The sequence below is a fragment of the Mesoplodon bidens genome (assembly GCF_964165515.1).
Source record: "Mesoplodon bidens genome assembly, chromosome: 19".
In the NCBI taxonomy this organism is placed as follows: domain Eukaryota; kingdom Metazoa; phylum Chordata; class Mammalia; order Artiodactyla; family Ziphiidae; genus Mesoplodon; species Mesoplodon bidens.
This window is the reverse complement of record NC_138179.1, coordinates 31,866,377-31,891,710: the sequence shown is the minus strand read 5'-3', so window position 1 is coordinate 31,891,710 and position 25,334 is coordinate 31,866,377. Positions and strand designations below refer to the sequence as shown.

Here is a 25,334-nt window from a genome sequence, read left to right as displayed (position 1 = left end):
TCTCATAGACTGCTTGTGGGAAAGCAACATGGCACAGGCACTTTAGAAAACAGTTCAGCAGTTTCTTAAAAAGTTCAATAGGCACTTAGCATATGATGAAGCAATCCCACCCTGAGGTATTTTACCCCAAAGAAATGAAAACATATGCTCACACAAGACATATGTTCACACACACATGTGAGGGTTTTCAGAGGCTTTGTTCATAATAGCCAAAAAACAAGAAGGAACTCAAATGTGCATCAAACAATGAATGTGTAAACAAACTGTGTATACACACAACTAGAATACTGCTCAGCGCTCAAAAGGAATGAGCTACTGACAGGTGCAACAAAACAGATGAATCTACAAAGAGACTGGCTAAGTGAAAGAAGCCAAAAACAAAAAGCTACATACCACATGATTTCATTTATCAAATATTCTGGAAAAGGCAACATTATACGGACAAAAATCACATTGGTGGTTGCCAGGGGCTGGTAGTGACAGGAGGATGGATTGACTACAGAGGGACATGGGGGGTCTTTTGGGAGTGCAGAAGTTTTCTTTACCTCAAATGTGGTGGTGGCTACAGAACTATACGTTTGTCAAAACACATCACACTGTATATTTAAAAAGAGTGAATTTTGTTAAATGAAAATTATACATAAATAAACCTGACTTAAGAAGATAATCAAACAAACCTAAAAATACAATTGAGTGAAAATCAATGTAAGAAAAATCAACTTACAGTGTTTCCAATTCAAGGGTCATCATGAGGATGCTTTCAATTGCTGTAAGTGACACTTGTGCTGTTCCCATGTCTCTGAAGGAGAAGCCCAAACATGCATGATATAAAACCCAAAGACAAAATTTCTAAACTGAAGAAGATACTTAACATGTGATTACTTCCACTTTGGCTTCTTACTTGCCATAGATGATAATTCCAAAGAGCTCTTTTGGAAGAAATTTAAATTTGCATCATCAAATTAATGACCTTGGTGCTGAACAGTACAATCATTTTCTATTATCCTCACTTCTCATTTTCAATTGCATCTACCTCTTTGGATCACTCTTTTTTAAAAAAAATAATGTACCCCTTATTCCTTTTTGCTTTCTTGGATAAATACTATTCCTATATGCATCTTCATGTTCCATATCTATATGTGTTCTTTAACACTGTTCTCATCCTCTGCTGGCTCTCTAACCCATATATATTCTTTCTTAATCCTTTTCTTTGCCAATAACTCTTATTTTCAATAACCCAGTTAAAATCTAAATTATGACTCTTTAGCCAAAGTACTCAATTTTTGACGAAAGTAAAAAGGAGCAGAAATTATCTCATGAGCCATGAAACTCTTACAATACTTACAAATAGTTTAATGCTGGCGCTTTAAAAAGACAAGAATCTTCAACTGTTGGCAAAGGATTACGATTGAGAATTCTGAAAAATGGAATGGAATTAAAATTATCTGCATTTTCAATTACTTCCATGAAAGTTTATATTAATTTTTTTTGGTATGGAACTTGAAGGTTAAAAAAATCATTTTCTGTCTTTACCTATATATCACCCTTAGAATCTGTAAAACACTCTTTCACTGGGAGCTACCCAGGTCTCTAGATGATAAAGTGGAGAAGAGAAACAAACAAACAAACAATAAAATAGAAAAAAAGTGGCTAGCAAAGAAAAAATATGCCAGAGTACTTTTCACGTTAAAAACCCTCGAAGTGACTATGCTGGTAAGAAGCCCTTGCTCTGTCAAAAAGGACTATTTCTAGTGTCCTCCATAATTCAAGGTGTTTTTCTTTCATCTCTACAAAGTTTGAAAAATTTCATGATTTAAACTACTCAGCTAAAGAGAAAAATAAGGCTAATTCCTTGGTTCTGGAGCCAAAGAAGAGATAAATCCAAGAGCAACTGGTGAAAGCCATACTCCCATCACATAGTCCCGTGTGCATTCTTGTGCCATAGCCTTTGTTACTGTGTATGTAATCAACTGTTTACTTGTCACTCTCCTAGATTGTCAGCAACTGGAGAGCAGGGACCACACTTTATTGTCATTATTATTCCTGTGCCTGACATAGGGCCTAATATTTACTAGGCATTTAATAAATGTTTGCTGAATAAATAAATAACATTTTGTTTATATATCAATAAAATAAACAAATTAATTTTGAGGAACAAAATTTTATTCCAAAATGTTGGAATAGATTTTCTTCATAGTTCTTTCTTTCTTTCTTTTTTTTCCCCTTAGTTCTTTAAAACAAATAAGGGGGAAAAAAAAACAGAAAAGAAACAGGAAGAAAGAAGAGAATATCTGACTTAAGGTTAACTCTACTCAAGAATTATTAGTGTACTTTTGCAGAATATTATAAAGATAATTATCAAAACTAATATCCTTTGGGTTGCCATGCATATGTGATCAGCATTTAACATTTCATCCTCACAGTAACCTTATGTGATATATATATATTACACAATTGTACAAATGAGGAAACTGAGGCACAGAGAAGTTACATAACTTGTCTTAAGTCATCAAGCTCGTAAGAAGCAGAGCTGGAATTTGAACTCAGTTCTGACTCTAAAGCCTGTGTTTAACCTGAATGAAAAAAAAGGGTGTTTTTTTTTTTTGAAACATCTGTTACTTTAAACTTAATTTTGACAGCACTAAATACAGAAATACCTTTTCAAACTTCATCTACCCATCTGGGAAAGCCTCTATGAGAATTATATTTTCTCTTGTTATTTATTTATTTATTTATTTCTCTTTTTATTTATTTTTTCCTTAATCATCTCCCGTGATAAATATTTAATTAGCCTATGGCCATTGAGACTTTATAGATTTTTTTTTAAATTGCAGGAAAATCAGTAAAAATGATGGAGGACGGACATCTGAAAATTCATCCCTGCATAGAAGCAACAATAACAACAACAACAAAACTGGCAAAAATGGTCAGAATCAACTTCTTCTGAACTCTGGACATTTAACCAACATGCTGGCAGTAAATGGGGGAGCAATTTATTAAAGGAAAACAAACTAATTTCTGTAAGAACAACGAGATCTGTGTTGCTTTAACTTGCCCTCGACCTTTGGTCTCCATGCCAGTGGTAGCCTTGAAAAACAGCCCACATCCCTGGTACCAGAACGAGCAGAGTGGACTGGGAGGTCCTTCAAAGCCTCATTCCCAAAGAACTGTCATTGTTTTATATGTCTGGTGGTCCCCTGGAAGACCTCACTTGAAAGGCTTGCCTTTGACCTGACTGAGGGCTGTCTAGTGAGAAAAGCCTCTGCTCAGGTGGCATTTCTGGAAAACATTTTCAAGCAAATATTTTAACATGGCGGTGGCATGAGGCAATGGATAACAGTTTGGGGCAAAAAACCACCCAACCGCAAAGCTTTAAAAGAAAAGCTGAGGAATGAGATGTCCACAGACACTTTGAAATATTCCAATGTATTCCTGGGAAACTGGAAGACCACAAGACATATTCCTGGGCATCTAGGAAAATAACTGTTAGCATTAATAAATGAATTCAGCAAGGTTGTAGGATATAAGATCAGTATTATTTCTACACACCAGCAATGAGTAATCGAAAAATGGAATTTAGAAAACAATTCCATGTGGAACAGCATCAAAACATATATAATACTTAGGGGAATATTTTACCAAGTAAGTGCAAGATTCACACTGAAAAGTACAAAACTGTTGAAAGAAATTGAAGAAGATCTAAATAAATATAAAGACATGCTGGATTCATGGACTGGAAGATAATCTTATTAAAATTTCACTACTTCCCAAATCGACCTATGGTTCCATTGCAATTCCTATCAAAATCCCAGCTGACTTCTTTCCAGAAATTGCCAAGCTGTTTCTAAAATTCCTATGGCAATTCAAGGAAACAGAATAACCAAAACAATGTCGGTAAAGAACAAAGTGGGAGGACTCACACATCCTGGTTTCAAAACTCAGTTCAAAGCTACTGCAATCACAGTGTGGTACTGGAATAAGAACAGACATGGAAATCAATGGAACAGAATTGACAATATAGAAATAAACCCTCATATTTATGGTCTATTGATTTTCAACAAGGGTGCCAAAACAATTCAATGTGGAAAGAACAGTCTTTTCAAATGATGCTGGGACAACTGTACATCCACACACAAAATAATGAAGCTTCACACCGTATATGAAAATTAACTCCAAATGGATCACATATCCAAATGTAAGAGCTTAGAAAACACAGGGGTAAATCTTTATGACCTTGCTTTATACAACAGTTTCTTAGATATGATACCAGAAGCACAAACAACCAAAGGAAAAATAGATGAATTGGATTTTATAAAAACTAAAAAGTTTGTGCTTCAAAGGACACTATCGAGAAAGTGAATAAACATATAGAATGGGAGAAAATACTACAGGTGGGAAGAATAAGATGCAGTTGGGAGGAGAAAAGTATAGTAGTTGCTAGGTGTGACAATCTCAAAATTTTGAACTATTACAAATAAAACAGCCACCCTGAATCACCCCAAAGGGCAGACCCAAGTTATTTTTGCTTTTAGTGTTTATGCCTTTCTAAATCTGAGAAGCTGCCAGGATTCTAGTACATAGCAAAAAGTGAGGACAACACCCTCAAGTGTGTAAGCTTTTGTGTGTACATAGCTATGTAAAGGAAACCAATGCTAGCTGACTGGGGGAGCATTAGGGCGGCTCTGTGACCGCAGCTCAATTTGCCTTCATAGTGTGGCCACACCTCCCACACTGATATTCTCAACAATGGGGTAAATAATTCAATAGGGATAAGGCTTTGATTTTCCTCTTATTCTCTCTTCGTGCTTATGTTTTTGGTACAATATTGATGTACCACGGACAAGCCAGCATGTGAATGTGCTCTGTCTGGTGAAGTTATATATAGCCTTTCTACATTGTAGAGTCCTTCAGTTTCTAAAATCATGGAGCTTGTATTGTTAGATCCAATGAAGTGACTAAAAGAATTTTTAAAAATAAGCCATCAGTCTGGACGTGCATAGGTGAATGAAGGAGAAACACTTTACAGTCAGAGAAAAAAGCATACTTAACATTTAGGATTATCAGCCACTGCCGGTTTTCCATAGTATATTTCATTCCTGATTTTATCTGAAAGAGATATGATTACTACCACCATTCAAAAAGTGGTACTTTATAAATTAATAAGCTCTTGCCTCATCTCTGAGGTAGATTTTGGATTTAAAATAGACTACCACACTGCTAACTACTTCACCTGATATTTCTCAATAACATAGAGGCTTCATTCAAGAAACCTACTGCCTTATAAATTACCTGACACCCGGTGATGAATCAAGGTTTTGTGGGGCCTGAACCTCATCTACTTTGGGAAATCCTATCTAATAAAAACATGCAAAGTTATAAATAGAAAAATCGCTAGGACCCCTCTCAAGACTTTGGAAGGGACCTATGCAAGTGAGGAGCCCTGAAGCCAAAGGTGTATTGAATTCATGATAAGTCCACCTCAGCTGGGGCCCTTTTCCAAACTTATTTAATGCAGGCAACTTATAAACACCCCAGTAATATGTCATTATAGGTAGTAAAATGATTTAACTTGAGGGTGGCATCTTCCCTTGGTGGCTTGCCTTTGGTAAGAGATGCAATAAAGTTTAGATCTCACCATGGCAAATGTTTCCTGAAGCAAATTAGCTTTGTCTATTAGAAAGACTTAGTCCAAAACAAAGACTTACTATACTGTGACAATCTTTTGAAAGTAACTGTGAATGAGTTTTCGGAGTACAGTACTAATTTATTTACAACACCAGATAGTTCTGATTCTTTCACTACCTTTTTCTGTCATTTAAGAGGAGCACAAATTCCAAAGGAACAAGTTGGTGCCTCTTCCATTACAAATCTTTTCTAACCTACCACCCATTTTCTACTTCATCACCCCCCTCCCTCTCCTTGTTACCCTGCTGCATAGATGCTAGAATGGCTCTCATATATGTTTTCCCATCGACATCCATATTTCTCCTTCCAGTATGAAAGCTTTTTGGGGACAAAGTCCCTGCCCTATGCGTCTTTGTATCCCCAGCACTTACTACAGTGTTCACAGACAGGGGGCATGGCACTCAGTGAATGTTTTGGAATGAATTCATTAATTTTTAAACTGTGATTTATTTATTTATTTCCACAATGTATTTTCCTGTGTTACCTACATAACTATAGTGGAACTCTGATTCTTATAAGGAACTCTTGGTGTTCTAGGATGTTTAGGAAAAGTGGTGAGTTTCAGACGTTGTACTGACGCTACTAAAACCTCCTGGTGAAGGGACCTCACGAGCCTGCTCTCCGGTGTGCTAACAAAAGAAAAACTGACCCTTGGTGCTCTCTCCCCAAGGTAGGCGTCAGCAAACTAACAAGGGAAAGGAAGGAGGCCGCTAAAGATAGGCATCTGCAGGAATTGTTAATCCAGCTCCAGACACAGCCTCAACACCTTCATTAACCCAAAATGTGGGAACTGTGTGAAACTGGATTTCTGAACCACAAGACAGGTAAGAGAGTCTTTTCCAAAGCCAGGTGTAGAAGAGCTCTTTACCTTGAGTCTAAAATCGCCTTCGGGCCATTGAACGTACCCACTATCATTTCCTTGTGCCATGAGAAATCAGAGAAGTTTTGAGCTGAAGGGGTGTAAAACCCACACTTCTTATTGAAGAGTAGTCAGCAAAGAAAACATATTGAATTAGGCCGCAGCACACTACAGCTTTATATTTTTCACACTACAGCTGAACACAAACAATGTCTTTTTCCATACTTCAAAGGTTCCTATTGGCCACAGATAATTCACTTCAGCAATATATGCTTTTTTGAAAAATAATGTTCTGGGAGGCTGGGGAGAGCCCTGTGGTGGGTGTTCAGGAATTCTTTCTGCTTTACCATTTAAAAGAGCTAATGATGGTTGGGGAAGCACCCACACCCACTGAACCACACCCTGCTAAACTTAGTTCTCTGCAGCTCTGTGTTGCATACATTTTAAGCAGTTAGGAACTTTGCACATGAAAAGGAATCAAAGTGAAATTCAAAAGTGGAAGTCCCTGGACCATTCGCATAATGGAGAGGCATCCCTGGGATTCCATGACAATGCTAATCTGAGTGTTTTTGTTTGGTGCCTTTAATTGACCATGCCAAAGATCAGTACTATGGAAAGCAGAGCCTTTCATATATATGAGTTAAACAAGTCTCTTGGCCTCTTTGTACCTTAGTTGCCTCATTTGAAAAAAATAATAAATGGCTCTCAAGACATACTTTCCAGAATTCATACTGGGCTTACTTACACCCAGCTAACCAATAACTGCATGATTGTTTTTACACACAGTTGTTTACATGTATTCATCTACTATTTCACTTACAACTTGTGTAAAAACTGCATTCCATGCCAGGCCTGAAACGTTCCAAAGCTCAGTTCTGGGAGTAAATTGCAACCAAGATTTCTACAAAAAAAGACACGAGCAAAAGAATTAGAAAGATAGATATTCTTTCAGAACATTTATCCTTTGGCAATAATTCTAATTTATATATGATGAAACATAACATCACTACTCCCTCCATACACTAAAGAAATCTCACTGCGGGAGATATTATGATTTATACTTTCATGATTATATATGTGCTGCATTAGATACCAAATACTAAATGCTCATTAAATACTTGTGTTAAGTGATCTTTATTTCTCTAGCTAGGCAGCACTACTGACACTTTGGGCTGGATAATTCTTTGCTGTGGGAGGCTCTCCTGTACACTGTTGGATGTTTAGTAGCATCTCTGGTCTCTGTCCACTAGATGCCAGTAGCATATACAGTTCTGACAAGCAAAACTGTCTCCAGACGCTACCAAATGTCACCTGTGTGCACAATCACCCTGGGTGAGAACCACTGCTCTTGATACTGGCTGATGTTGGATGCTCAGCATGGTCCTGCTCTGTGCTGGATCTGTCACCTCGGGATACAATGGAGACTGAGCTACAACTTCCGTAAGGAGCTCTGGAGGCCGAGATGGGGGCTTCTGCTGGACTGGAGAAGGTTCAACCTCTTTAGTGACCTGTGGATTTATGGGAAGTGCCAGAGCCAGAGATTTAACAGTGACATTGTACAAGTGTGACTGCTGAGCTTCATTTACCCCATGATGAACACGTGGTCAAACTACAACCTCCTTAAATGTCTCCAAAGGCCGGGCAAGGGCCTCCTGAGGACTGGAAGTTTCTAGTTCCTCAGGGACCTCTGAAGGCTGAGATGGAGCCCCCTGCGGAAGTGGAGGTGGTTCTACCTCTTGAGTGGGCTCTGCATGCTGAGCCTGGGCCTCTGCCTGGGGTGAAAAAGATTCAACGTCCTCAGGGGTCTGTGGATGCTGAGCAGGGGCCTCTTGATGAGGTAAAGATTCAGCCTCCTCAGTGAGCTCTGGATGACGAGTTTGGGCCTCCTGCTGGGATGCAGAAATATCTCATCCTCATCAGAAGACTCCCTGTCGTGTAGCTTTTGGGCCATGTGTTCCTTGCGTGTGGCGCTGAGAGGCCTACACATACCCCTAAGCCAAAGTGGCCGCCTTCTCCCGAAAAAGCCCTCCTAGAACACAGAAAGGGAAATATTAATTCTGCATCTCCCCTGCTTTCTCTGGCCACAGTACTTTATCCTCCTCACATCTACCTGACTCTCACTTTCCCCTGAGCTTCTCTTACGCAGCAGAAATCAAAAAAAGCCCCTTGGAGGAAAACACACACAGTGAGTGTTACATGTCACTTTTCATCTCTCTCACAATGTGCTATCTCTGCTTTCATTAGGACTAAATGGGGACCTCAGTCCATAATCACAATGAGCAAAATCACCACAGACCCAGGATCATGAAAATCATTGCATGCATGCTGGCCTTCCTGAAGTTCTCTGTGTCTGTCCAAAATGGACCCCAAGTGTCTCTGGAGAGACATTTGTATGTGGCTTAGCATGGAGCATAGGCAGGATTTTCAGCCCCGTTCACCTTTCTTTGCCCTTGGCCAACTGCCCTCGTGCAGTGAAAACACTGCACAACGGCACTGGGCAGAAACTTGTTACTCCCTTAGACACGCTTCACACCAGTTTGCTTCGGACTTAGTCGCACATGCAGCATTTGCTGGGGGTGTGGGTGTGGGGAGAAGGTGATTTTATTTTCCTGGCTGCTCTATCCTATAAGTTGAATCACACCAAGTAAACACCTGAACCCAACGAGCAAAGTCATCTATAGCTCTCTGACTTTCACTCTGCAGGCTGTCACTCAGGTGTCAGTGAATTGTGGAATCCGTTTAAAGGCCATGACCAGCAGGGAAGCACAAAATACTCTTTTCGAATACAAATAGAAGAGAAAAAAATCACAGTGCACAATAAGTTTGTTTCAGAAACTACTTATGTCCATATAGTATGTGTCTACTCAACTGTGACATAAAACGTAGCTCACAGCCCAAGCACAGTGTGTGATCAGTGGAGAAGTCCTCAGTGGAAAGGGACCATCTTCTTCTTGGTAATCACTAGCAGTATGACCATGGGGCAAGATAGTTTCCCTTTCTCTTTCTCCAGTTCCTTATTACAAAAGGAAGAGACAAACTACTGTCTAAAGTTTCTCCCGGTTAAAATTCTATGAGGTTTGGATAAAGGGAATAGAGACTAGGGGCCTGAAAAACAGTAGGATGAGAAGGGAAGTTTTCTTGCCACTTTCCAGGAGGGACTCATATGTTCTACCTTTCGTCAGCTTTGAGTGAGGCCAGCCCCTAGATCCCCAACCATGTGGCCCTCCCTACCCCAGAGCCTCCTAGAAGGCCTCTGGTCTGGCCTGATGCCTGGGAGCCAGGCATCAGCCCAGCAGGAACAGGTACAACCAAAACCTCTCCCCGTCCACCCTCTTTCCTTAAAGGACTAGTGAGAGCAGATGAATGTGTGCCAGTCCTGTTCTAACTCAGCCTGGGCTGGGGAGCTAATTCTGCTGATAAATAAACTAGGGTAAACCATTAGGGTAATTAAGCGTTCTTCCTGCCTTTGGTGAGGAAACTGAAATAGATGAGTTCTAAGTTCTCCTCTAGTTGTAAAATTCTGCTTTCAAAGACCAATATTTACCTTCTGCTTCTTTTTCTATCTTCCTCTTTTGCAATTCTATGAGAAGAAATCTGTTTTGAAAGAAAACAGGATCATGATTATCCATTACAACTATTTCCAAATCCTTATTCATTCCTTTTTACTTTAAATCTTATCTATCCAGTAAGATGATAACTCTTTCAAGGAAAGGAATTCTACCCTGTTTAAGAATCCTTTGACTCTTCCACAGTACCTAACTTAGGGTCTTGCATGCAGCTGGTGATATATTTTATTGACTGTTTTAGATAATGTTCAACAGATAATTCCTAATAAAAACTCTTAGAAGTAGGAAAAGAAAATAAAAGTATCTGGCAGAAACCTAAGCATTGTTTTAAAGTCAAGAACAAGAGTAGGATGCCCAATCATTACTGCTACTATTGAGCATTGTGGAGGAGGTCTTAATCAGTACGATAAGAAAAACGAAGCATTGGAAAGAAGAGACAAACATATCTGCATATGAAACAAGGGACCCAAAAAGACCAAAAGAAAAAACTGAAATTTTATTGGAAGTAACATGAGTAAGATGGCTCCATACAAAATCAAGAGATCAACATATTAGCCTCAATAGCTTTCCCATATAACACAACTAACTGACTAAAAAACAGAAGAAACCTCCCATTTACTATATCAATAAAAATGCATAAAGCACCTAGGAATAAATTTAGCCACAAATTTGTAAGACCTATGTGATGAAAATATTAAAACTTTTTTGAAGGACATTAAGAAGTACTTACATGGCATGAGATACCATCCTCCTAGAATGTTGTAAAGAGGTCAATTCTCTTCAAATGAAACTAAAAATTCAATGCAATCCATTTTATAGCCAAAATAATTTTTAAATAAAACCTGGCCAGCTGACATTTGGTAAAGAATATATGTAAGAATAGTTATGAAATGTATGCAAAAGAAGGTCAAAGAGTAGGACCTTGCCCTACCAGATATAAAATATGTTATAGAGCAACTGGAATTAAGCAGTGTGATGTTAGTACTGGTACAGGACAAGATAACTGGATCACAGAACAGCATCCAGATGAGGATAGCATATTAGACCAGGGAAGAAAGAATAAACCATTCAGTGAAAGATTTGAAAAGAATCAGATCTTCATGTAGGGGGAAAAAGTTAGACCCCCTACCTCAAGCACACAAACAAACAAATACAACAAATTCTGGACAGATTATAAAAGTACTTGAAGAAAATATTAGAGATGATTTTTACGTCACGAGGTGACAAAGGCCTGGCTAACAAAACCCACCCCACATGAGCCATGAGGAGACGACAGGCAGATATGGTGGCAGACTGTCAACACACCTCCTACTCTTCACAGCCCTTGCCCCCTTTTCCCCTGGACTGTTTGTCTTCTTCTTGTTGACTTATAAAACTCTTGGGAGTTCCCTGGTGGTCCACTGGTTAGGGCGTGGCTCTTTCACTGCTGTGGCCCGAGGTTCAATCCCTTGTCAAGGGACTAAGATCCTGCAAGCTGCACAGCATGGCCAAACCCCACCACTTCGAAACAAACAAACAAAAACTCTTTATGGTAAAGAAATACTGGCTTTCATTGAATTTCAGTGTTTTGAATATTTCCAGTGTTTTTGTCTCTAAGGAGACAAGACAAAAGAGTGGAGGAGGGAGCACCAGCTTTGCAGTCGGGTGAAACTGCCTTCTGCTTTTGGTTTGGCCGCTGGGGCCTTACACTGATCTCCTTCATCTATGAGGGAGGGATAGTAATATTATCCTCACAGGACTGTGGGCTTTAAATCAGACAATATGTGGAAAATTCTTCATCTTACGCTTGGCATGAATCAGTGCTAAGCTGGTGTCACAGACAAGATGGTGGAATATATCAAAGGCTCTGCTTGTGGCATCAGCCTCTGCAGGCTCTTTCCCACCAGAAGATTATAGAAATATTGCTTTTATTTTCTTCTAATACCTTTATGTGGTCTTTTTTCACATTTATGGATATATGTTTATTTAACATGAAACATGGGGATCTGCTATTTACCCCCCCAAATAGTTAGGCAGCTTTTCTATCACCATTTATTCATTTTCTTCCCCTGATTGCAATATTAAAACATGACATTTCAAAAGTCTTAAGAACACAGGGGTCTATTGCTGGACTCTATCCTACTTCAAATAAATATTCGGTTGCATTATTCCTCACTGTGGAATTGACATAACGCCTCATCTCTCTTCCGTTGAACACCATTATTGTCTACCAAAGGAAGAACACTGCATGGCCCCTGTCCTCCAAAAGCTTATCGTATATGTGGGGAGAGGAAATAACGGTTAGGACTCCTCGCTTTCACTGCTGAGGGTACAGGTCCAATCCCTGCTTGGGGAACTAAGATCACAGAGGCCAAAACAAAACTAAACAAAACAAACAAATGCAAGAAGTTAAAAACAATAAAAAGGGGACTTTACAGAAATTCTAAAAATGCCAAAGGCCATATGCCACCTGAGATGTAGAGGGTACAGTCTGGGCAATGGCCAATGACTAGCAAGCTAGTCCCCAGCCTCCTAGGCTCAGAAATCACACTCTTCCTCACCAAGCGAGAACTGACGTCTTCCTGTTGTGGCAGTCTCACTTTAGCAATATCACAGGATTGATCAAACATCAGAATGCCAAATTATTACTTGACAATGAGAAATACATCTGTTCTACACACAGGGCATCTGTGTCTACACAATCAGAGAATTACATTCTGTGGGGACAGGCCTCCGTGGCACACTAAAGCACAATCACAGAATCGAAGGCCACTTGGTGACAACAGAATTAGAAAAGGAATCAGCTGAATCCAGAATTTAATGGGAAGGCCTGAGGTAACTGGATCCATCCATCTCCTCAACAGGCAGCCTGGCTAGTGGGCCTGACTCTTCAGTTATGCTGCCTAAGGTGCCATCTCTACTCTTGGGCAATGTGAGGATGGGCACTGCCCATGTTGGTCTCTCCTCACCTTTTCTATGCTTTCACTAGTGACCAACCCTCCTGCAGATAGACACATTTCTCTTTAGAAGTTAGTACATCATGCCAGGTTTGATTCAAGTGTGATAGGCCAGGAAGCCATTGGCCCTTACACGTCTCTGCTCAGCTCCATGATGTGCTAACCTTGGTGGCTCTCTCCTGGGGGGCTGCCTTTCAAAAAACTGCTTACCACTTTTGTGAGTTCTGAGGGGAGGGGACTGCTTTGCTATGGCCCCTAAGAAATGGTGACAAACCTCACAGGACTAGGATCAGGAGGGCTGGAGTATTCAGGGAAGGCTTTACAGAGAAAGATATCTGAACTTGAGTTGGCTTTTCAGAGATTCATAGGAGTTCCACAGGCAAAGCAAAATAAAGGAATTTTCGAGGGACAAAGGCACAGACAAAAGTAGGAATGGGTATGGTGTAACTAGCGTATAGTGAGGAGCTGCTTTGGCTGGAATGGAGGGCTGCCATTACAGGAGAAAAGATAACTAAAGTAATGTGGAGTGGTAGGGTAGAATCAAGACTGTCAGCCTATTAAAATCACTCTTTTAATGTTAGCAACTGCCTGCTGGGAAAAGTAATAAACCAGTATGTAACTGAACAAAAGGTAAACAGGCTAGCTCCAGGAATGGGCTACTATAAATATTTGAGGGTAGCCTGCTGCAAGATTTTACTTGCAGTGTTTTAATGGAACCTATCTACACAATTCCTAATACACCGGAGAAGAAAGCTTCTAAGTAAACCTGAGGAATTGACGAGATCACACTTGTGTCTTTCAGGCATGTCCTTTTAGCCCTCCCAGGGTGACTGATAGCTCCTTGAGTATGGAGATCCTATATCTCTCATCACTTCAGCCAAGAAGGAAAGAAATCAACGGTAGAATGAGAGTGACTGGTGAGGACCTCAAATCAGCATACTTTGTTGAGTTGAAGAAAATTTATTATCATGTCAACTCTGGCCTTCTTATAAACTTCACTTGTCAAAAGAGTCCAATAGCTTGTTATCAGGGATCCAATTCCATAGGGATCTCCTGGGAGTGAAGTTCCTTTTAAAAATCCTGTGGGGACTTCCCTGGTGGTGCAATGGGTAAGGATCCGCCTGCCAGCACAGGGCACACAGGTTCGACCCCTGGTCTGGGGAGGTCCCACATGCTGCGGAGCAACTAAGTCATTGTGCCACAACTCCTGAGCCCGTGCATCTACAGCCCGTACTCCACAACAAGAGACGCCACCTCAGTAAGAAGCCCATGCACCGCAATGAAGACCCAACGCAGCCAAAAAACACACACACACACACACAAACATCCTGGGAATATACTTTTCATTAAAAGAACAAAGTGTATGTTAGTCCTCATGGCTAAAGGGAAGAATCAAGTAGTAGCAGGTGGAAAGGTGGATTTGACTCTCAGTTTCTGGGTTCTGAATCTGAATTAATTATTGTCCTTACCTCAATGAGACAGAGAATTCTAACACAAATCGTCACTACTACAGGTACAGATACTGCCAAGATGAGTTTGTTGTTATAGTCATAACCTGGAACTTCTTTTGTGAGCTAAAGAAATATATCACAATTTTTAAAAACAAGGAGATAGAAGGGATGAAAACTTACGATTCTTAATCCTATTCTAAATGATAGCTAACTATTCTTAAACTACTATGAAACCCAATCCTTCCACGCGAGTAGCTTCTATAAGAACAAGCCAAATTTAATGTTATTAGTCTTATCATTAGCATTTTCTTCTACAATTTATCTACAATTTATTTATCTTGTGTTATGTCCTTTTCGCGTCTACCCTAGGAATAGTGACACACGCTCTCAATGAGCAAAGTTGGAGATCACTGTCTTAGCCCGTTTCATGGCTGAAGATAAGATACTGACTAGGAGCCCGTGGTATTCCCGCTTGGGCACATTAATGGCATGTCCTAAACTGAGTAAAAGTCCAAGTCCCATGTGTCAGGGGTTATCCTCACCTCACTTGACTCCTGCTCTTTCTGCTCACTCTGGGCTTCTGTGCTCTCACTGATATAGCTGTCAGCTTTCCACTGGTCCATATCCCATTCCGCTTTGGACACATTTACTTCTTGCTGCTTGCTGAGAAGCTTCATCAGGAGGCCTGTTCTAGAGATGAGGTTGGCACAGGCCAGCTGCACGTGGGTGTCCGAGCAGTCTATTTTCAAAGTCTGGATAACATGAGAAATGAGCCTTTGCACGTCATTGTTGGGGATGAGGGACCAGAGCTGCTGGTTTAGCTGAGTTTCAACTTGATCACCCGGGGATGCGAGCCCTGGCAAAGTGAAGCCTGTGGGCTTAGAGGATAATTCAGTGACCATGTTGTGGTGCTCCCATTGTGTTTTGTTGCTGTGTTGAACAGCTGGCATACTGTTGTCTGCAGCAACAGTAGAATGTGCAGTGGAGACGTTCCTATGGCTAGTGTTTCCAGGGCCGGTTCCTCCTGGCAGAGTAGCGTTTCCTGTAGAAATAATTGCTTCAGAAACATTTTGTGCAGTATTGTTTTCTTTTTTTTTTATATTTTTTAATTAGTTTCTGCTTTATGACAAAGTGAATCAGTCATACATATACATCTGTTCCCACATCCCTTCCCTCATGCATCTCCCTCCCTCCCACCCTCCCCATCCCACCCCTCCAGGCGGTCACAAAGCACTGAGCTGATCTCCCTGTGCTCTGTGGCTGCTTCCCACTATCTATCTACCTTACGTTTGGTAGTGTATATATGTCCATGCCTCTCTTTCGCTTTGTCACAGCTTACCCTTCTCCCTCCCCATATCCTCAAGTCCATTCTCAAGTAGGTCTGTGTCTTTATTCCCGTTTTGCCCCTAGGTCCTTCATGACTTTTTTTTTTTTTTTAAATTCCGTATATATGTGTTAGCATACGGTATTTGTCTTTCTCTTTCTGACTTACTTCACTCTGTATGACAGACTCTAGGTCTATCCACCTCATTACAAATAGCTCAGTTTCGTTTCTTTTTATGGCTGAGTAATATTCCATTGTATATATGTGCCACATCTTCTTTATCCATTCATCCGATGATGGACACTTAGGTTGTTTCCATGTCCGGGCTATTGTGAGTAGAGCTGCAATGAACATTTTGGTACATGTCTCTTTTGGAATTATGGTTTTCTCAGGGTATATGCCTAGTAGTGGGATTGCTGGGTCATATGGTAGTTCTATTTTTAGTTTTTTAAGGAACCTCCATACTGTTCTCCATAGTGGCTGTACCAATTCACATTCCCACCAGCAGTGCAAGAGTGTTCCCTTTTTTCCACACCCTCTCCAGCATTTATTGTTTCTAGATTTCTTGATGATGGCCATTCTGACTGGTGTGAGATGATATCTCATTGTAGTTTTGATTTGCATTTCTCTAATGATTAATGATGTTGAGCATTCTTTCATGTGTTTGTTGGCAGTCTGTATATCTTCTTTGGAGAAATGCCTATTTAAGTCTTCTGCCCATTTTTGGATTGGGTTGTTTGTTTTTTTGCTATTGAGCTGCATGAGCTGTTTATAAATTTTGGAGATTAATTCTTTGTCAGTTGCTTCATTTGCAAATATTTTCTCCCATTCTGAGGGTTGTCTTTTGGTCTTGTTTATGGTTTCCTTTGCTGTGCAAAAGCTTTGAAGTTTCATTAGGTCCCATTTGTTTATCTTTGTTTTTATTTCCATTTCTCTAGGAGGTGGGTCCAAAAGGATCTTGCTGTGATTTATGTCATAGAGTGTTCTACCTATGTTTTCCTCTAAGAGTTTGATAGTTTCTGGCCTTACATTTAAGTCTTTAATCCATTTTGAGCTTATTTTTGTGTATGGTGTTAGGGAATGATCTAATCTCAAACTTTTACATGTCCCTGTCCAGTTTTCCCAGCACCACTTATTGAAGAGGCTGTCCTTTCTCCACTGTACATTCCTGCCTCCTTTATCAAAGATAAGTTGGCCATATGTGCGTGGGTTTATCTCTGGGCTTTCTATACTGATCCACTGATCTATCTTTCTGTTTTTATGCCAGTACCAGACTGTCTTAATTACTGTAGCTTTGTAGTATAGTCTGAAGTCAGGGAGCCTGATTCCTCCAGCTCCGTTTTTCGTTCTCAAGATTGCTTTGGCTATTCGGGGTCTTTTGTTTTTCCAAACAAATTTTGAAATTTTTTGTTCTAGTTCTGTGAAAAATGCCAGTGGTAGTTTGATAGGGATTGCATTGAATCTGTAGATTGCTTTGGGTAGTAGAGTCATTTTCACAATATTGATTCTTCCAATCCAGGAGCATGGTATATCTCTCCATCTATTTGTATCATCTTTAATTTCTTTCATCAGTGTCTTATAATTTTCTGCATACAGGTCTTTTGTCTCCTTAGGTAGGTTTATTCCTAGATATTTTATTCTTTTTGTTGCAATGGTAAATGGGAGTGTTTTCTTGATTTCATTTTCAGATTTTTCATCATTAGTGTACAGGAATGCCAGAGATTTCTGTACATTAATTTTGTATCCTGCTACTTTACCAAATTCATTGATTAGTTCTAGTAGTTTTTCGGTAGCATCTTTAGGATTCTCTATGTATAGTATCATGTCATGTGCAAACAGTGACAGCTTTATTTCTTCTTTTCCAATTTGGATTCCTTTTATTTCCTTTTCTTCTCTGATTGCTGTGGCTAAAACTTCCAAAACTATGTTGAATAAGAGTGGTGAGAGTGGGCAGCCTTGTCTTGTTCCTGATCTTAGTGGAAATGGTTTCAGTTTTTCACCATTGAGGACAATGTTGGCTGTGGGTTTGTCATATATGGCCTTTATGATGTTGAGGAAAGTTCCCTCTATGCCTACTTTCTGCAGGGTTTTTATCATAAATGGGTGTTGAATTTTGTCGAAAGCTTTCTCTGCATCTATTGAGATGATCATATGGTTTTTCTCCTTCAATTTGTTAATATGGTGTATCACATTGATTGATTTGCGTATATTGAAGAATCCTTGCATTCCTGGAATAAACCCCACTTGATCATGGTGTATGATCCTTTTAATGTGCTGTTGGATTCTGTTTGCTAGTATTTTGTGGAGGATTTTTGCATCTATGTTCATCAGTGATATTGGCCTGTAGTTTTCTTTCTTTGTGACATCCTTGCCTGGTTTTGGTATCAAGGTGATGGTGGCCTCGTAGAATGAGTTTGGGAGTGTTCCTTCCTCTGATATTGTTTGGAAGAGTTTGAGAAGGATGGGTGTTAGCTCTTCTCTAAATGTTTGATAGAATTCGCCTGTGAAGCCATCTGGTCCTGGGCTTTTGTTTGATGGAAGATTTTTAATCACAGTTTCAATTTCAGTGCTTGTGATTGGTCTGTTCATATTTTCTATTTCTTCCTGAGTCAGTCTTGGCAGGTTGTGCATTTCTAAGAATTTGTCCATCTCTTCCAGGTTGTCCATTTTATGGGCATAGAGTTGCTTGTAGTAATCTCTCATGATCTTTTGTATTTCTGCAGTGTCAGTTGTTACTTCTCCTTTTTCATTTCTAATTCTATTGATTTGAGTCTTCTCCCTTCTTTTCTTGATGAGTCTGGCTAATGGTTTATCAATTTTGTTTATCTTCTCAAAGAACCAGCTTTTAGTTTTATTGATCTTTGCTATCGTTTCCTTCATTTCTTTTTCATTTATTTCTGATCTGATTTTTATGATTTCTTTCCTTCTGCTAACTTTGGGGTGTTTTTGTTCTTCTTTCTCTAATTGCTTTAGGTGCAAGGTTAGGTTGTTTATTCGAGATGTTTCCTGTTTCTTAAGGTGGGATTGTATTGCTATAAACTTCCCTCTTAGAACTGCTTTTGCTGCATCCCATAGGTTTTGGGTCGTCGTGTCTCCATTGTCATTTGTTTCTAGGTATTTTTTAATTTCCTCTTTGATTTCTTCAGTGATCACTTCGTTATTAAGTAGTGTATTGTTTAGCCTCCATGTGTTTGTATTTTTTACAGCTCTTTTCCTGTAATTGATATCTAGTCTCATAGCATTGTGGTCGGAAAAGATACTTGATACAATTTCAATTTTCTTAAATTTACCAAGGCTTGATTTGTGACCCAAGATATGATCTATCCTGGAGAATGTTCCATGAGCACTTGAGAAAAATGTGTATTCTGTTGTTTTTGGATGGAATGTCCTATAAATATCAATTAAGTCCATCTTGTTTAATGTATCATTTAAAGCTTGTGTTTCCTTATTTATTTTCATTTTGGAAGATCTGTCCATTGGTGAAAGTGGGGTGTTAAAGTCCCCTACTATGATTGTGTTACTGTCGATTTCTCCTTTTATGGCTGTTAGTATTTGCCTTATGTATTGAGGTGCTCCTATGTTGGGTGCATAAATATTTACAATTGTTATATCTTCTTCTTGGATCGATCCCTTGATCATTATGTAGTGTCCTTCTTTGTCTCTTCTAGTAGTCTTTATTTTAAAGTCTATTTTGTCTGATATGAGAATTGCTACTCCAGCTTTCTTTTGGTTTCCATTTGCATGGAATATCTTTTTCCATCCCCTTACTTTCAGTCTGTATGCATCTCTAGGTCTGAAGTGGGTCTCTTGTAGACAGCATATATATGGGTCTTGTTTTTGTATCCATTCAGCCAATCTGTGTCTTTTGGTGGGAGCATTTAGTCCATTTACATTTAAGGTAATTATCGATATGCATGTTCCTATTCCCATTTTCTTAATTGTTTTGGGTTCGTTATTGTAGTTCTTTTCCTTCTGTTGTGTTTCTTGCCTAGAGAAGTTCCTTTAGCATTTGTTGTAAAGCTGGTTTGGTGGTGCTGAACTCTCTCAGCTTTTGCTTGTCTGTAAAGGTTTTAATTTCTCCATCAAATCTGAATGAGATCCTTGCTGGGTAGAGTAATCTTGGTTGCAGGTTTTTCTCCTTCATCACTTTAATTATGTCCTGCCACTCCCTTCTGGCTTGTAGAGTTTCTGCTGAGAGATCAGCTGTTATCCTGATGGGGATTCCCTTGTGTGTTATTTGTTGTTTTTGCCTTGCTGCTTTTAATATGATTTCTTTGTGTTTAATTTTTTTTTTTTTTTTTTTTTTTTTTTTTTTTTTTTGCGGTATGCGGGCCTCTCACTGCTGTGGCCTCTCCCGCTGCGGAGCACAGGCTCCGGACGCGCAGGCCCAACAGCCATGGCTCACGGGCCCAGCCGCTCCGCGGCATGTGGGATCCTCCCAGACCGGGGCACGAACCCGTGTCCCCTGCATCGGCAGGCGGACTCTCAACCACTGCGCCACCAGGGAAGCCCTGTGTTTAATTTTTGACAGTTTGATTAATATGTGTCTTGGCGTATTTCTCCTTGGATTTATTCTGTATGGGACTCTCTGTGCCTCCTGGACTTGATTAACTATTTCCTTTCCCATATTAGGGAAGTTTTCAACTATAATCTCTTCAAATATTTTCTCAGTCCCTTTTTTTTTTTTCTCTTCTTCTTCTGGAACCCGTATAATTCGAATGTTGGTGCGTTTAATGTTGTCCCAGAGGTCTCTGAGACTGTCCTCTGTTCTTTTCATTCTTTTTTCTTTATTTTGCTCTGCAGCAGTTATTTCCACTATTTTATCTTCCACCTCACTTATCCGTTCTTCTGCCTCAGTTATTCTGCTATTGATCCCATCTAGAGTATTTTTTATTTCATGTATTGTGTTTTTAATCGATGCTTGATTCACCTTTAGTTCTTCTAGGTCCTTGTTAACTGTTTCTTGCATTTTGTCTATTCTATTTCCAAGATTTTGGATCTGGGAAATAGAATCTTGGATCATCTTTACCATCATTATTCTGAATTCTTTTTCAGGTAGACTGCCTATTACCTCTTCATTTGTTAGGTCTGGTGGGTTTTTATCTTGTTCCTTCTCCTGCTGTGTGTTTTTCTGTCTTCTCATTTTGCTTATGTTACTGTGTTTGGGGTCTCCTTTTTGCAGGCTGCAGGTTCGTAGTTCCCGTTGTTTTTGGTGTCTGTCCCCAGTGGCTAAGGTTGGTTTAGTGGGTTGTGTAGGCTTCCTGGTGGAAGGTACTTGTGCCTGTGTTGTGATGGATGAAGCTGGATCTTGTCTTTCTGGTGGGCAGGTCCACGTCTGGTGGTGTGTTTTGGGGTGTCTGCAGACTTTTTATGATTTTAGGCCACCTCTCTGCTAATGGGTGGCGTTGTGTTCCTGTCTTGCTAGTTGTTTGGCATAGGGTGTCCAGCACTGTAGCTTGCTGGTCGTTGAGTGAAGCTGGGTGCTGGTGTTGAGATGGAGATCTCTGGAAGATTTTCGCCGCTTGATATTATGTGGAGCTGGGAGGTCTCTTGTGGACCAGTGTCCTGAAGTTGGCTCTCCCACCTCAGAGGCACAGCACTGACTCCTGGCTCCTCAATTTGGGATGATTTGTTGTCTATTCATGTATTCCACAGATGCAGGGTACATCAAGTTGATTGTGGAGCTTTAATCCGCTGCTTCTGAGGCTGCTGGGAGAGGTTTCCCTTTCTCTTCTTTGTTCTCACAGCTCCTGGGTCTTAGCTTTGGATTTGGCCCCGCCTCTGCGTGTAGGTCACCGGAGGGCGTCTGTTCTTCGCTCAGACAGGACTGGGTTAAAGGAGCAGCCTCTTCGGGGACTCTGGCTCACTCAGGCCGGGCGGGAGGGAGGGGCACGGAGTGCGGGGCGAGCCTGCAGCGGCAGAGTTCGGCGTGACGTTGCACCAGCCCGAGGCGCGCCGTGCGTCCTCCCAGGGAAGCCGCCCCTGGATCCCGGGACCCCGGCAGTGGCGGGCTGCACAGGCTCCCGGAAGGGCGGTGTAGACAGTGACCTGCGCTCGCACACAGGCTTCTTGGCGGCGGCAGCAGCAGCCCCAGCGTCCCACGCCCGTCACTGGGCTCCGCGCTTTCAGTCGTGACTCGCGCCCGTCTGTGGAGCCCCTTTAAGCAGCGCTCTTAATCCCCTCTCCTCGCGCACCAGGAAACCAAGAGGGAAGAAAAAGTCTCTTGCCTCTTCGGCAGCTCCAGAGTTTTCCCTGACTCCCTGCCGGCTAGCTGTGGCACATTAGCCCCCTTCAGGCTGAGTTCTCGCCGCCAGCCCCAGTCCTTTCCCTGCGCTCTGACCGAAGCCCGAGCCTCAGCTTCCAGCGCCGCCCGCCCTGGCGGGCGAGCAGACAAGCCTCTCGGGCGGGTGAGTGCCGCTCGGCACCGATCCTCTGTGCTGGAATCTCTCCGCTTTGCCCTACCCAGGTATGTGGGGAGTTCCTTGCCTTTTGGGAGGTCTGGGGTCTTCTGCCAGCATTCAGTAGGTGTTCTGTAGGAGCTGTTCCACGTGTAGCTGTATTTCTGGTGTATCCGTGGGGAGGAAGGTGCAGTATTGTTTTCTGAAGTAGTGTTTTCTGCAGAAGGGTCTGAAAGAGAAAATAATTCTGGAAAAGGATTTTCCTGAGAAGTCACTTCTCCTGAAGATGAAACAGCCTCTCGTGGAGGGGAATTTATGAGACTCCTCATGACAGAGAACGGAGGGCTTGCAAGCATCATTCTATCAAGTGAACTTTTCTTTCTGAACTTTTGACTCCCTTTTTTCTTTCTTTTTTTTTGTTTCTTTTTGCGGTACACAGGCCTCTGACCGTTGTGGCCTCTCCCGTTGCGGAGCACAGGCTCCGGACGCACAGGCTCAGCGGCCATGGCTCACAGGCCCAGCCGCTCCACGGCATGTGGGATCTTCCCGGACCAGGACACGAACCCGTGTCTCCTGCAACGGCAGGCGGACTCCCAACCACTGTGCCACCAGGGAACCCCCTCGATGCTTTTTAACTTTGGGTTTTCTGTGGACCCGATGAGACCTAAGTTTATGCAAGATGTATTTTTTTTCCAGAATGTGAGATTAATTCGAAGTCCTTAATATTTCTAACTCTTGCCTTTGCATCTTCGAAAACATGAATAGCGTTGGATAAGTCTTTTGATTTGCTTTTAACCTCAGATGGGGATTTTGGCGGGATGGAGGCACAAAGCCTGCCCTTGAAGTACGGTTTCAGGGAAGAGGAGCCTGCGGCCTTGTGTTCCTTTATGAATGAAGACTCTGCATTGGAGGACTTTCCCACCACCATCCTGGGCCTCTGCACCATGAGGAGCTGTTTCAGCTTTCTTGGGGATGGCCTCCTGAGCTTTCATTCTTTGGCAGTGTTCGCCACAGATGGCTGGGCATTCTGTTTCCTCCTGACGCTCTCATCTCCCACTGCTTTGAGGTGCATTTTCTGTATGCCCCTTGAGGACCTTGTTCACTCTCAGCAGCTTTTCCTCTGTACTCTCCATCTTTGCTAGGCTGTCTTTCTGTGGTTGGGCAGTTTCTCATTTCTTTTGAAATATGTAGCGTGTAATCATGGCACTTAAAAGGTTGGAACGCGTACACGTGGCAGGTTTTTCTTCCTTTTTAACCTCATCAATTTTTTCTTGAGTTTCTGCATCTAACAAATTTTCCACAAAATGGAGTTCCCTCAATTTGTTTTCATTAGTTGAATTGTTGGGTACAGGTTTAACAGAAGGGCTCCTTGTATTGTTTTTCAAAAGGCCCAGCGGCATATCTCCATCCTGTGTATTTGAAAAAAGAAGTTGAATGAATGGTAATAATGTTGATTCCACATCTCCTAGATTTCCCTCTGAGATATAAGGCAGTATGTAACTTAGTGCACTGATAATATCACTTTTATTATTAGAGTCCAGCTGCTCATTCATGAAGCCTGACAAGCTGACAGCACTGTTAGGTGAGGACATCCTCTCTGACGCAATAGTCCGCTCGGTGCTGTTGTTCTTCTTCTGGGCTTGTAACACCTTCATCAACGATCCTCCTGCATTCTCTATAGATGTTTCTTCATCTGTCAAAAGAGAAGGGACTCTTTTTGATCATTGAAGACTGATGGGACAGCCTTTTGTCAGTCCACAGCCAAAGAAATTAGGAATCAGTCAAAGTTTGAGTGCCACTTAGGAGAAAAAGAAACCCACACTTAAGCCTATGACTGGCAACAACAAAATGTGAGAAAGGTCTCTCTTGAAAAGGGGGCTATCTACTCAGAAAATTCTGTAGCGTGAAATATAGGAACTATATTCAGGATTACTCCACTGGTTCCCAGGGGCCAGTACTCAAGAAAAGCCAAGGCTGCAAGACAAATATTCCCCTAATCAGCTGGACTCTCTGCAGATCTACTGTGACTCCTCACATTCATATACCCCATCCTGTCCTGCCTCAAAGGCACAGGAGTGTGAGGCTTCCTCCCTCCACCTCTTCAGTGTGCTTGTGTTCTTGCTGCTATCACAGATCTCCACGACAACCACCGCCACTAACAGGTCGTCATCTGGACATGTCCTTCTCCAGCTACCCACTGAGTCCTTTGCTTGGTCCCTGCTTCTATATATCCCAGTCCCCATAACAGAAGGCTCTATACAGAAAAAACACTATGTCCGCCCTGGCTCTTTGCTAAAATTTGGGCAGGGATCTCGGGTATAAGTTAAGAGATTTGCCAGATTGTATGCCCATGTGGAATGTTCAACAAATCAATGGAATAATACTTGAGGCCCTAAAATGTAGACGGGAAAAAGCAACTTCTGTTAGATGGCTACTTTGCTTTCAATTCATTTTACTTCTAATATTTTCAGCTCTACTTGGGGAACCATCCAAATCTTCTGACTGTGTGAAGGTAATGTGTACCATTGTGTAGCTGGGCTTGTCGTCCAAAAGGATTAAAAGTATTTTTGGTGAGGGTCAAAGGAGGAGGGAAGGGTCATGAGAAAGGAGGAGCAGAGGCTAGCAGAGAGCCCCAAACTGGGGACAGGAGATCGGGGCACTAGTGTCATAGCACTTAACACCTCTGATCTTGTTTTTCCTCACCTGTAAAAGGAGAGTAAAAATGCCTTTTCTGCCCACTTCTGGGGGAGAAGGGAGTAATATAATTAGTAAAAAAAATGTTTGGGGGAGTTCCCAGGTGGTCTAGTGGTTAGGACCCGGCACTTTCCCTGCTGTGGCCCGGGTTCAATCCCTGGTGGGAGAACTAAGATCCCACCAGCTTTGTGGCCAAAGGAAAAAAAAAAAACTGTGTTGAAAAATCAGCAATATTGTCTTTATATAAGTGGCAAAGTGTTATTATTTATGATGTGCTCTAGATCACTGAAAGAGACCTGTATTCAAGCTACCTGGGCATGAAAGCACATTTTGGAAGTCATCAAGTTAGTGCCCATAAATCTAATGTATAGAAACATAGTTGAAAGCCCCTGAGTGTTTTGTGGATAGAAAAACTTGAGAT

General features: G+C 41.3%; 1 protein-coding gene across 1 annotated transcript; it reads right to left on the bottom strand.

The window, feature by feature from the left end:
- Window positions 1-1,341: 1,341 nt before the first annotated feature.
- Window positions 1,342-15,604, bottom strand: LRRC37A3 (leucine rich repeat containing 37 member A3; the record flags this gene model as incomplete). The annotated part of the gene is made up of 4 exons (XM_081218631.1): window positions 15,040-15,604; window positions 10,089-10,138; window positions 7,365-7,445; window positions 1,342-1,417 (listed from the first exon to the last, which is right to left on the bottom strand). The coding sequence occupies exons 1-4, from the start codon at window positions 15,445-15,447 to the stop codon at window positions 1,342-1,344; spliced, it is 615 nt and encodes a 204-aa protein (XP_081074757.1). The 5' UTR covers window positions 15,448-15,604.
- Between the last annotated feature and the right edge of the window lie 9,730 nt (window positions 15,605-25,334).